General features: G+C 37.3%; 1 protein-coding gene across 1 annotated transcript; it reads left to right on the plus strand.

Moving 5' to 3' along the window:
- Positions 1-3,461: 3,461 nt before the first annotated feature.
- LOC148579486 (uncharacterized) lies at positions 3,462-4,367 on the plus strand. The gene is made up of 2 exons (XM_088490356.1): positions 3,462-3,659; positions 3,870-4,367. Exons 1-2 carry the CDS (start codon positions 3,462-3,464, stop codon positions 4,365-4,367), a joined length of 696 nt encoding a protein of 231 aa, XP_088346482.1.
- Positions 4,368-14,633: the final 10,266 nt, after the last annotated feature.

A 14,633-nucleotide genomic window follows, 5' to 3' on the forward strand; every position in this document is an offset into this window, starting at 1 on the left:
CCACCCAAATTCATAAAATAAAGAACGAAAATAATTATTGAAATATAAATCAAAACATGAATTAAAATAGAAAAATAATATTATCAATCCATACAATAGACAGAGCTCCTAACCTTAACAGTGGAGGTTTAGTTGCTCATGGAAAAGAGAAAATAAGGATTCAGGTAAAAATGTACCGAGCTACAATCTGATGGCATCAGATCCCTTTTTATAACTAATCATAATAAATTTAAAATCTAATATTTAAAATTAAACTTAGAATAATATCTTTTCCTAATTTAAGATTTGAATTTAAATTTGAATTAATTAACAGATCTTCAGTTGATGGGTGGGGACCACTTGTTCTGTCCATTCTGCAGCTTCTAATCTGTGTTTTCTGGACTGAAAATTGAGTTAAAACAGCCCAGAAATCGCCCCTAGCGTTTTTCTGCATTTTCTGCACGTGGCGCATGTGACGCGTCCGCGTCGTCCACGCGTTCGCGTCATTTGTGCATATTCCAGTCCACGCGATCGCGTTAGGCACGCGATCGCGTCATTGCGATTTCCTCCATTCCGCGCGATCGCGTGAGCCATGCGTCCGCGTCGGTATTCGCTGGTCATCTCCTTGGCTTCTTCTCTTTCTCTGCAGAAACTCCATCAAATTTCGCCAAATGCTACCTAAAATAAACAGTATTGTACAAAACTCAAAATAGCATCCATAGTGGCTAAAATATAATTAATTCTTAATTAAATTCAACAATTTAAATGCAAATTCACTAGGAAAAGATAGACAAGATGCTCACGCATCAGTTCCACAGCTGAGCTTCACCTCAAAAATAGAGCTCAAGGTGAGTCCAAACCAACCAACATGCCACCTACTAGTGTTATGACAAGACTCATCTTGATGATGGTTTGGAGGAAGCTGATTAGGAATCCCAACACTTACTCTAGCCTAATTGGCCTCACATGGTCTTTGATCTCATTCAAGTATGCAATCTTTACTCATTTTAATTGTTGTTATACTTAACTAATGTTTTAATCTTAGACTTAGGAATTGTTAACTTTCTTAGGAATTGTTTCTTAATCCCAACACTTACTCTAGCTGATTATTTGCACATTGCTCATGCATTTTGACCTGCTTTCTACTCTTTATTTGCACACCTTATTTATATTGGTGTGTTAAATAAATAAAAATAAAAACATGGTGTTAAATAAATTCTATGTGAACTAAGCTTTCTTACCAAACCTCATTTAGCTGCTTCCTAGTTCTTTTCAAGTGGCCAGTGATTCAAATCCTACCTTTTGTAGTTTATTGCTTTTTCTTCCTCATAAACGCCTCAGATTCATTCCCACTTACACCAACACGGGACCCTCGCCACGTGTTGATGTCAATAACAACCAGTTACAACAAGAAGAGCAAGATGATCTAGAGGTCCGCGTTGAGAATGTAATATAATCAACAAAGTTAGTTTTCGTGATCTTTATTTGACTTAGCATAATTGCTTTCTAATTTATTAGTGATGAAACTTTTAATTTGCAAATTATATATAGATGCCACTTCATGGCTACTTTTGGAGTCTTTGGTTATTTAATTGTGGAAATTAATCGTGAATCGAGTGACGACATTTTGTACTATTTAAAGAATTTCATTTTTATTGTTAGTTGGTAGAGGACAAGCATAGAATTTATTATATATAACCTGACTTGTAATTTTGAACTCTTAAATTCCTTCCGTTCTTTTATCCATATAAAAAGAGTTCTCTAGTGTTTTCTTTCTCCGTGGGACATATATATGGAGATGATACTTTGGCCATTTGATTATTGTTATTATACTCTGGTTGAGAAATAAGAATTTTTGAACTAGAGATATATTATGTATGAGTATTAATGTATAAAATAATTATAGTATAAATTATATATCACTAATTACTATTTGATTTGTCTCGTAATAAAAATTACATTATATTTATAGGTTTTGGTAATAAAAAAGGACTAAAAATTTATACTGTGCAGTGATAAAGAAAAAATTAGAAAAAAAAAGATTTTTTTTAAATTTTGATAAGGCTATTGCCACGCTTTTAAAGTGTGGCCGTATCTCTAGCTACGGCCACGCTTTTAAAGCGTGGCAGTATCTCTTGCTATTGCCACGCTTTTAAAACGTGGTCGTATTTTGCTACTGCCACGCTTTAAAAGCGTGGCCGTATCTCACACATATGGCCACATTTTTTAAGCGTGGCAATCCACAAAAGCGTGGCAAAAAATAAAGCGTGGCGGTAGGTCACCAAAAGCGTGGCGATAGAGCAACCGCTACCCTTAGAGAGGCCACCCTTTCAAAAGCGTGGCGGTAGCTCAAAAAGCGTGGCAATAGAGCTGTTTTCTTGCGTGGGACCTTTCATAGCCGACGTTATGAACTTCGAATTGCCCAGATGGTTCACCTTACTTGCCGACGACCTTAACTCCCTACAATGGGTTAGGAGATCCAAAGAAATACCTCAACAAATTTAGATCTATAATGATAGTAAATGGTGCATCTGATAAAGTTTTATGCCGTTGTTTTTCTTCTTATTTAGACGGTTCTGCACTTGATTGGTTTTGTTCTTTGCCTGCAGGTTCCATTTCTCATTTTCAGGAATTAGCAAAGCTCTTCGAGGAGCATTTTGCCGGCTCTGCTATCTACTTGCATGACTCAGATTATCTGAATACGATCAAATAAGGCCGAACAAAAGCCCCAAAGATTCTATGATCTGTTTCACAAAGGTGGCGATGAGTATACCAGATCTCCACCCCGAGGTGCATTTGCATGCCATCAAGAGCGGACTTCGGCCCGGCAAGTTCGAAGAGGCTATCGCTGTTGCCAAACCAAAAACCTTAGCTGAGTTCTAAGATAAGGCAAAAGGACAGATTGACATAAAAAAATTGCGACAAGCTCGGAAATCCAACAAACCTCAACACAAAGAAGAGGACAAAAGCGGGATAACAAGAAAAACTTCAAATTAACCCCCCGTTATGAGTCATACACGCAGTTTAACACAAAGACGGACGAAATCAACAAGAAAATCTTGAATTCCAAGCTGATCAAACCACCCAGAAAAGCCGGCACTTACCAGGACACAAAAAATGTTGATAAATCCAAGTATTGTACTTACCATCAAAAGCACAGACATACCACCGATGAATGTATAATAGCTAAAGACCTCCTGGAGCGATTAGTTCGGCAAGGTCATTTAGACAAGTACATTAGTGGCCATATCCATAGGCGAACACCTTTCTCGGCTGATAACACCTCTGCAGGACAACACTCCCGAGGCAAAGACAAAGCAACTTCGAGTCATCCCAAGCAGCCACTGGGTGTAATTAACTGCATTTTTGGAGGTTTTACAGGTAGGGAACCCACAAGCTCGGCACAAAAGCGTTCGTACCGAGCTATGTTATCAGTGGAAGGCAGTTCAACTCAAAATTAGACATCATCACGTCTTCCGCAAATGACATTCCAAACATCCGATCTTACTACAATAACTCCGAATTTGGACAATCCAGTGGTCATTTCAATCAAATTAGGCGACCTTCTGGTGCAAAAAATACTGCTAGATCCCGGCAGTAGTGCGGACATCCTCTTCTATTCCACTTTCCAGAAGATGAAGCTAAGCGACAACATTCTCCAACCATCCACCGGGGACTTGGTCGGTTTTTCGGGTGAACGCGTTCCCATCTTAGGGTCTGTGTGGTTGAAAATCTCACTGGGTGAGCATCCCTTATCTAAAACCTATAACATACAATATTTGGTAGTTGATTGCTTTAGTCCTTATAACCTAATACTAGGTCGACCTTTTCTTAATAAGTTTGGTGCTATAGTATCTACAATTCATCTCTGTGTAAAGTTTCCTGTGCAGGACGATGTCATTGCTACCATTCACAGTGACCATAGAGAAGCTCGGCAATGCTATAATATCAGCCTCAAACACCCCAGCCGACCTACCGGACCACAAGTTAACAACATCACAAACCCCAAAGATCGTCTATCCCTCTCCGATCTCGACCCAAGAGCCAAAATTCTCGAAAGGTCGGCGTCAACAGAAGACTTAGAGAAATTATATTTTAACACTGATTTACAAAAATTTACTTATGTAGGTATAAGTCTGATTTCTGAAGAAAAAGCCCGGTTTCAAAAGTTCTTGGCCCAAAACGCCGACTTGTTCGCCTGGATGCCTGCCGATATGCCAGGAATCGACCCTTCGGTCATTTCCCACAAACTAGCGTTAGATCCATTAGCAAAACCTATAGCTCAGAAGAAGCGCAACCTCGGTGATGAAAAAAGGCAAGCTTCGTTAGAGGAAACCAGGAAATTGCTCAGCGCTGGGTTTATTAAGGAAGTCCGGTTCACTACCTAGCTGGCAAATGCGGTAATGGTCAGAAAATAAAACGGTAAATGGCGCTTGTGCATTGATTTCACTGATCTCAACAAAGCATGCTCAAAAGATGCTTACCCTCTATCTTTTATTGATTCTCTAGTTGACAATGCCTCAGGTCATAAAATTTTAAGTTTTATGGATGCATATTCTGGATATAACCAAATTTTGATGCACCCATCTGACCAAAATAAAACTGCTCTCATTACTGCTAATGAAAATTATTGCTATAAGGTCATGCCTTTTGGACTTAAGAATGCAGGTGCCACATATCAACGGCTTATGGAAAAAGTATTTGCCCAACAGATCGGGAGAAATTTGGAGGTTTATGTCGACGACATGGTCGTGAAAACTAAGGCCGGCGACGATCATATAACAGACCTGCACGAGATCTTCCATCAAATCCGACGATACAATATTCGGTTGAACCCCGAAAAATGTGCTTTCGGAGTACAGGGAAGAAAGTTTCTCAGGTTCCTGCAATTCAGAGAAGTGCTGAGATATATTAGACATGGCCAGCCCACAGACCATCAAAGAAGTGCAACGCCTAACAGGGAGATTGGCCGCTTTGTCAAGATTCTTGCTCTGCCTAGCATCTAAGTCATTTTGTTTTTTCCAAACACTAAAAAAGAAGAACAAATTCCTCTTGACCGAGGAATGTGAGGCAGCATTTGTAGAACTTAAAACAACAATTTCAAAGCCTCCGATTTTACAAAAACCTCTTCCAGGGGAAGAACTTTATTTATATTTTTTTGTTATTGACTGGGCTGTAAATTCCATCCTTATTTTAGAAAGACAGAAGACACAGCAGCCGATTTACTTCGTCAGTAAATCATTGCAAAATGCTAAACTTCGGTACCCGAAGATAGAAAAGCTGGCGTGGGCCTTAATATTCACAGCTCGCCGTCTCTGACTTTACTTTCAAAGACATGTCATCAATGTGCGAACCGACCAACCATTAAGACAAGTGTTATATAAACCCAAGCTGGCTCAACAGCTAATAAAATGGTCGGTCGAGCTCTCCGAATTCGTTATTCGGTACAAGAGCCGAGGTCCAATCAAGTCGCAATACCTCGCCGACTTCCTCGCCGAATTTACAGAACCAGACTCAGCGAGCAACTTAGCTCAATGGACACTTTATGTGGACGGAGCATCTAATACTCAAGACTGTGTTGCTGGGGTCATTCTAGAGGATGGAAACGGTTTTGCCCTAGAGCAGTCTCTGCACTTTTCATTTAAAGCAGGCAACAACCAAATGGAGTATGAGGCACTCATCGCTGGCCTAAAGTTCGCAATCAACTTAGGTGTCTTCGAACTAAATATATACTGGGATTCCTTACTCGTGGTATAATAGGTAAACAATATTTATCAAGTCAAAGACCCCCTATTAATAAAATACCTTGATATTGTCAATGGTTTAATTTCATACTTCTCTAAATTTGAAATGCACCACATACCTCGAGAGAATAATCACCGAGCAGATATTTTGTCTAAACTTGCAAGCTCACAAACACACACTTCTCTTTACCAATCTACACTACTTACTCCAAGTGTATCTCTAACCGAAATTTTAAGTTTGATATAGGATGACGATTGGCATCAACATTACTTAGAATATATACAGTCATGAACAATCCCAACCAATGTCACCAATGTCAAAAAGTTCAAAAGACAAGCATCTTTTTTTACTATGTACAATAACTATTTATACAGGTGAGGTTTTTCTTGACCTTTGTTAAAATGCCTCTCCAGGAATGAAGCTGAGCTAGTGCTCGCCGAGGCCCATGAAGGCATATGTGGCACACATTGACGCCCGAAGTCTGTCCTCAAAATTACTGCGTGCGGGTTTTTATTGGCTGACCTTACAAAAGGACAGTGCCGAGAAGGTTAAGACACGAACAAATTGCCAAATGCACGGAACCATCATACATTTACCTGCCGAAGTTCTACACAGTTCCGAGGTAACTTGGCCATTCTATCAATGGAGATTTGATATACTCGGCCCCTTTCCGTTAGCTCCATGATAGGTAAATTTTTTTATAGTGGCAATTGACTACTTTTCCAAATGGATAGAAGCTCAGCCTCTGGCAAGAATTACATCTCAGCAAATGATTTCTTTTGTCTGGAAAAATATTATCTGTCGATTTGGCATACCTCGGCACATTATCACTGATAATGGTCACCAGTTTGCCGATAACAAGTTTACTTATTTCTTGCAGAATTTGAAAATCAAACAACATTTTTCATCGGTTAAACACCCACAGACAAACGGCTTAGCAGAGGCTGCGAATAAGGTTGTCTTGTATGCCTTAAGGAAAAAGCTTGATAACGCTAAGGGCCTTTGGGCCGAACTAGTCCCAGAAGTAATACGGGGATACAACACCACTGTACATTCAACAACAGGAGAAATGCCATTCCGTTTAGTATATGGCTCTGAAGCAATGATCCCTGTGGAAGTTTCTCAGTCTTCACTACGAGCTCAGCTGGCCGACACTAAATCATCAAATGAATCAAGAAGACATGATCTAGACACAATCGAAGAAATACGACTTTCAACGGCAATCCAATAAATACCGAGCAACTCAGTTAACCAAAAACAACATTATCTAACTGATATCAATTTCTAAATCCGATTAATATCTCTCTGAGATATATCAATAAAACAAACAAGGAATTCCTAAATGTTTAAATCAGCAATATCAAAATCAACTTATTCAAAACCAAAAACATCAAATCTCACATCACACCAAAATATTAAGTTATGTAAATACTAAACCAGTATGACATTGTTGTTAACAAAAAATTCGCCAATTTTCCCTACAAAGCCAGTATATTGGCAAAAGTTTCAAATGTTTACAAAAGGAATAGTTCAACACATAAACAATTACACCTGGTGATTCAAACCATCTTCCACGATCTCCTCATCATCAACCAGGGATCCATCACGGACTATCTTCCTAGGATCCATTTGAGATAAATCCTGACCCGGCAATAAAAACTTTACTTGCAGAATAGCCCGCTCAAAACCTTCAACGAAGGCATCCAAGATCTCAGTTTGTTTCCCTTTCTCCAGCTCTTTCATCTTCATAGTAGCTTCTATCATCTGTTCCTGCATACTTGAAAGCTCAGCACTCTTTTTCTTAAGCATATCAGCCTCTTTATCATACTTATCCTTCACAGAAGTCAACTCTTTTTCCTTTTCCACAAGCCTGGCCTCAAGTTCAGCAATCACACTTTTCTTCGACTTCAACTCCTCATTCAGTTTATTTGATTCCTCAGACAACCTTGATGACTTCCTATGCCTAATCTCTTGACTACGTCCAAGACTTGCAATCCGCAACCTAATCACCTACAACACGGCAAACGCCTATAACACCATAAAAACAAAGAAAATACCATAGAATAGGATAGCGACCAATTCCTGCAGAAACTGGTCAACAGTAACATCTCCGGCTTCCTCTGCTATAGCCTTATCCACGGGAGACTGACCAAACTCGTTGGTAATCACCATATAAGGGCAATCCTTGCTTCAAAGCGATGAACCCTCACCATCCTCAACAAAACCATGAAACCGTTTCTGATTGTCCATAAAATTAGAAAGCTCCTCCAAGGACACCCCCTTTTCCTCTTCAGAAAAACCCTCCGACCCCTCAAGATCAACAACGTTTGACTTCCTCATTTACATTCTAGGAAATCAAGCAAATTTTCAAAGCACCTCAAGAAAGCCCACCCGTTTGGGTGAAGCTGAGACGGTGCATAGTTCAACTGTTTCAGAACAGCACATTCAGACACAGTGAATGGCAGTTTAACATACAACTCTTCTAAGACACAGGTATGCATAAAAAAGAATTTGAGATCAATCTTCCTATGAAACACACAATCTGACCCAGAGCAAGGCAGTAACTCTATACGAGTTCCAGACTCTTTTCTGACAATCTTATTTATGTCAATCTGACTAACACTTTCAGTATTCATAAACAAAGACACCCTTATCTTCACATCATAACTAACCCAGTTATATGAATCATATTCCACCAAAGGTTGTTCTTTTTTTAACTTTTCATTCCCTATTCCCCTCACTAGAACAGAGAAGCAGAAAAGCAAAAACAAGCAAAATACACACAACGTACCTCTTTTACTCATCTTTGTTATTTCCGACACGTTTAGATAGAGAGAAGATTGATAGAAATCAATCCAGTCAACATTAAATCCAACATCCAAAAACTGCTTCAGTTCCAAACTTAAACCCCAACCGTCAGATCCAATAAAGGAAAAATGCCTCTAATGTCATCAATAAGCGCAAAGGTCAAGTGCACGTTGTTCAAAGTAATGTCATTAATTAAACTCCTAAACTTAAATTTATTTACACTTAACCTGTAATCAATTTTTGATAAAGCATTTAAGCTTGGGGGCTCCACATCCTTTATACCAGCCGAGTTATAGCACAACTTTCAATAAGCTCAACCTGCTTTATCAAAAAGAAAACATATCAAGTTTGGGGGCTATGATGCAGCTGTTACAATAAGTATAAATCGGGTTTATGTGTTATAACTCGGCCGAGACGTTACAAAATCGGCTTTATGTGCTATAACTTGGCCGGGGCGTTATAGAATCGCTTCGAACGTTATAAATCGGCCTTGAATTCAAATATAACATCATTTAATGAGAATAATGACCGAAATGTAATAGCTAAGTTTGGTTATAAAAGGTAAGACATTGCATCTTCCAAGAACATGAAAAAAGAAAAACTCACTATACTGACTTAAGTATCGGAGTTCCTTTTGCAGGTACAGTCCCCCCTTTTTTCTCGCATCACTGACGATGTGGAATACTCTGTGATGAGAAGCTCGGCCAGCCTGAGATCATAGTTCGGACGAGGCCTTCAGTAGCCGAACTCAAATTCAGGTATCCACTCAAGAACAATTATTATATTGAAAGAACTTGTGTTAGTTTTTTTCTTCTTCTATGCATATAATAACCTATTAGTAAATGAAGTGTCTCAATTAAGTTTACATATCAATTTTATCTAAAATGTGATAGTTATAAAATCTGAACTAGATTGACCAATTTGGCCAAAAAATCGGTCTAATTGAAAAAGTCTAAAGAATTAGTATTTTGATTAAAATTTAACCAATATTTAATTAATAAAAAAATAAGTATTTTTATATTATTAAATATAATTTTATATTATTAAAAATATTAATAATGATTAATTGATAGTTACAAATCACAATCTATTAATTCTTAGTAGTTAGTATTTTTCTATTAGATTTTTTTTTTAATAATCATATTACATAACCAATATCAAATTATTTTTAAAATATTATATTATTTAAGTTTATTTAAATAATTCTACAAATAATTTAGTGATTGTGATCCAATAACTTAGCATTAATCATGTTGATTAATAGTCCTGGTATGATAATTTGATCATTTAAAGAAGTCCGAATAAAATGAGAGGGAAAAGTGAAAACACTTCACTTGTACTAGTGTTGGGAAATGGGTCCTTTCCATTTTTTTAACACTTGAGAGAATAAAATGTGATCTTTTACTTTTAATTTTATAAATGGGATTAAAATTAAATAGGAGAGAGAGCAATGAAGGGTGAAATTCTACACTGAACACCATCCAATTTTTTTTCCACTGAAAAAGATCCACTCCCCTAGTGTTGTTTAATTGTAATTCACTATTTCTTGACGTATAATGGTCAAAACCAACCCAACAAAACCGAACACTATTCTTTTACCGAAAACGATGCGAATCTTGGGATGGGGCTCAAACTGTCATGGAGGACCTCAATAACCAGCAAGAATCAAGTTTTTTTAGACAGAAAAAAATAAGAATTTAATTATCATTAAATTAGGATAGTAAAATTTATATATAATAATAAAAATCATAAATTTTTTGGTAACTATAAAAATCATAAATTTAATTATAAAAATTCTTGTTGATAGAGTTCAAAGACAAAAAAAAAAAAGCCTAGAACTCATTCAATTACTAACCCTAATATTACAATTGCCTGGGTAAAATTTATGTGTGGCTTGTTTCTCATAACATTTGCAGTGGCTGCCAAAGAGTATTTTCTATTTTTCTTTGCGAGGCTTGAGGTCTTTGTTGCTTTAATCTTTTCTTAGATGTTTAAAATTTTATAAATGCTTGTTATTGAAACTTACTCTCTTTGATTCTTATTTTGATTTATCTTATGCTATATTGTGTTATACCGTTCTCCTTCCCCATTTTTTTTATTTATTTTTGCTTTCCCTCTCAATGATGCCATTTTCATTGTCTGCGTCTACTCTGGCGTCCACCACCATCTTCTTTTCTCTTTTTTTTAGTTCATTGTCTTATTTTTTTCTATCATTGTCTTCTACTCTTTTTCAGTTTTTCTTTTAAGAACCGTTCAGATTCTGGTTCGGCTTGATTCATTTGTTTCCAGAAGATTTTTTAATTTTTTGGCAGTTCTTAAAAAAACGGTATTACTTACGGATTGAACTGTATTAGATATTGATTTTTGGTTGAATCAGACAGTTCGATCCAATTTTTAAAACCTTGACCAGAACTCCTTTTAATTTTTCACTTATCACCACTAAAAATCAATTATTATATACTAATGATTCGATAAGTTCTTACGTATTAAATTAGTTTTTTATTGCTATTAAGATATATTATTTCTTGAAAGATAAAAAAAACAATAAGTCAATCAATTGGATGAAGTCTATTTTATTAGTAAATAAAATACGCCCAATAGTAAAACCAGACCTAAGGTGAATAGGCCCAATCTATAAAAAAAGTCTAGAAGACCTTTCATTATCTGTCTGAACTATACGAAAAATGGATCTATTGATTTATTTGCCTGGCTTGCATAGCCAAAGAAATATCAACTGCACTAAAGTGTATATTAATAAACTTGGCCTCTATTTTAAATATAGAATCTCAACAACTCCTAATAAAAGAGGAAGTAACCACCCAATATTATAGGAGGATAAGTTACAGAAAGATAACAAGGTCAGCTTTCCTACTATATATATAAATACCCTATCATACACAAGGTAAAACTGAATCCTAATCTACTAAGACCTGCCTAAAATCTTTGTTAACTTAAGTATCAGAGTGTCTTATACGTACCACCACATCCTCACTCAAAGACCTTGGATGATTTTACCTTGCTGGGGAAGACATTGAAATTCTCATCAAAAGGTGTGTGAACCTCATGTTCAGGCCCAAACCTTATCAATTTCAGGCAACCATCGGAAGATTGGCACCGTTGCCGAGGACTTGGAGTTCGACACCCAACCATGGTGGACGATCACCCAAAAGATAGATACATGGCGCATCCAATTCTAAACCTCAAGAAGAGTAAGAACCTAATGACGATTGAGCAATTGTTATCCCTTCACACTCACAAAGAGGTATGGGGACCGACGAAGAAAGGAACAGAAAAGACCCAGAGGGACAAAGAATATGATCTGAAATTCATAGACTTAAAGGGTCAAGAGATAGAGACGTAACAGAATTAATGGGGCTACTCCATGGACATCAAGGTTGGATAGAACAGCTCGAGATTGAGTTGGAGCGACAACGCAAATTCGAACGGGCCCTACGAAGAAAGGTACGATGACGTAGGGAGTTGGTGAAAAAACTTGAAAGATTAGAGTCTGATCTCAAGGGTAGGAGACCTTGAATTGATCGAGAAACCACACCCTTGGAAAGTGAAGACCCAATCTCAGAGAAAATCATGTTTGCAAAAATCCCTAGGAATTTTAAGAGCTCAGGCATGGACCTTTATGATGGCATGACCAAACCTCAACATCGCCTAAGTAATTTCAAAAGTCGAATATATTTGGCCAACGCCTTATATGCAACTCGGTGCATGACAAACCCCAATTTGACGGTTTATCTTGTATTGATTTTTGGGGATTTTATCACCTTTTACCCATATTTATCCATTGAAATAGCATGGTTTTGTGATTGTCTCCTTATTTGTGCTTAGATGTGAAAACATGCTTTTCAACCCTTAATTTGATGGTTTTAATCTCCCTTTGATTCCACTAGATGCCTTGATATGTTTGTTAGTGATTTCAGATTGAAAAGGGCTAGGAATGGATCAAAGGAGTGAAGAGGGAAAGCATGCAAAGTGGAGAAATCATGAAAAGTCAAAGAAGTTGAACTCGCCCATGGACGCGCGCGCGCCCCTGGCGCTTGCGCGCACCTGCGAATCACCCCATGGACGCGTACGCGTGCTGTGCACATACGCGTCGGTGGTGATATATGATTTTTTAATGAATTCGCAACCAACGAATTCTGAAGGGTTGTGGGGCCCAATTGCAACCAACTTTGGCGCCAAAGATGCTATTTAAAGCCAAGGATTGAAGAGAAAAGGGGATTCCATTCATTACACACACATTAGGATTAGTTTAGAAGTAGTTTCTAGAGAGAGAAGCTCTCACTTCTCTCTAGAATTAGGATTAGGATTAGGATTAGTTCTTAGATCTAGGGTTTAATCTTTGCTTTCTTCTACTTCTACATTTCAATTCTTTGTTGTTAGATTCATTCTTCCTCTACTCTTTTGTTGTAATTTCCTTTATGTTGTTCTTACATTTTGTTGTAGATCTAGTATTGTTCCCTCTACATTCTTTCAATTCAATAAGAGGTAATTCATAATAATTGTTCTTCTTTGCTTTTCTATTGTTGATCTCTTGCCTTTGTAGTTAGATCTCTCTTTAATTCTTGCAATTTATGTTGTTTACTTTTATTGCCTTTTATGTGTTTGATGAAATGTCTCTTATAGCTATTAGTTAGATTTTGTTCCTCTTGGCCTAGGTAGAGTGATTAGTGATACTTGAGTTATCTAATTCCTTTGTTGATTGGTAATTGGAGAGATTGCTAATTGGTTTGGAGTGCACTAAAGCTAGTCTTTCCTTGGGAGTTGGCTAGGACTTGTGGCTCAAGTCAATTCATCCACTTGACTTTCCTTTATTTAGTAAGGGTTAACTAAGTGGTAGCAATGAACAATTCTCATCACAATTGAGAAGGATAACTAGGATAGGACTTCTAATTTTCATACCTTGCCAAGAGCCTTTTATAGTTGTTAGTTTATTTTCATTGCCATTTACTTTCATGCCTCTTGTCCAAAACCCCAAAACAACTCAAACCAATAACAAGACACTTTATTGTAATTCCTAGGGAGAACGACCCGAGGTTTGAATACTTCGGTTATTAATTTTAGGGGTTTGTTACTTGTGACAAACAATCTTTTGTATGAAAGGATTATTGTTGGTTTAGAAACTATACTTGCAACGAGAATTCATTTGTGAAATTCTAAACCGTCAAAAATCCATTCGTCAAAATGGCACCGTTGCCGGGGAATTGCAATGGTGTTATGTTATTGGTTATTGTATATATGTGAATATTGTGAATATGTTTGCCTTTTGCTTCTTTGTTAGTTCTTACTAGTTTTTAGGATTTAATTTTCTTGCTTCTTAGTTTATTTTATTTTTATTTTCTCTTGCTATCATGAATTCTCACTTTGGCTATGAGTGTGATTACAACTATGTTGTAGGTAATGGGGGCTACAATGAAGATGTGTATCAAGAATGGGATAACCAAAGGTGGGAAGAGCCACATGCACATGATCAATCTTCATGGCAACAACCTCCACCAATACACTATGAAGAAGAGCCATTCTTTGATGCATATCAATCTAATGGCTATGGTGAACTCCCTTGTGACTTTCAAGAACCACCACCATATGCCTATGAGCCATACCCTCAACATAACCCTCAACCATACTCAAAAGCCACTTTTCACCAACCACCTTCATATGACCCTCATCCATATCCACCATTACAACAACCGTATGAGCCATATGAACCACATATAGAGCCACCACCATCTCAACATCACCACTTCCAAGAGCCACCCCCTCCATGTTATTACCAAGATGAACCACCTCAATTGTATGAAAATTTTCAACCACAAATGTATGAAAATTTTCAACCACAAGATGAATACCACTTTCCACCACAAGCTCCCATGGAAGAATATTCATGTCCATCAATCCAAGAGCCATATGATCCTAATCATATTATCCAAGAGGAACAAGAGTCAAGGGATCGTCTCAAGGAAGCATTGGATCAATTTCAAGCAACCATGGAGTGTGTTGTGCAACAAGTGGAAAGAGTGGAAATTATTGAACCACCACAACTCTACCAAGAAGAACCACCTTCCTATTATGAACCCTTCCCCCAA

This window comes from Arachis ipaensis, chromosome B10 (assembly GCF_059453495.1).
Source record: "Arachis ipaensis isolate K30076 ecotype BB chromosome B10, ASM5945349v1, whole genome shotgun sequence".
In the NCBI taxonomy this organism is placed as follows: domain Eukaryota; kingdom Viridiplantae; phylum Streptophyta; class Magnoliopsida; order Fabales; family Fabaceae; genus Arachis; species Arachis ipaensis.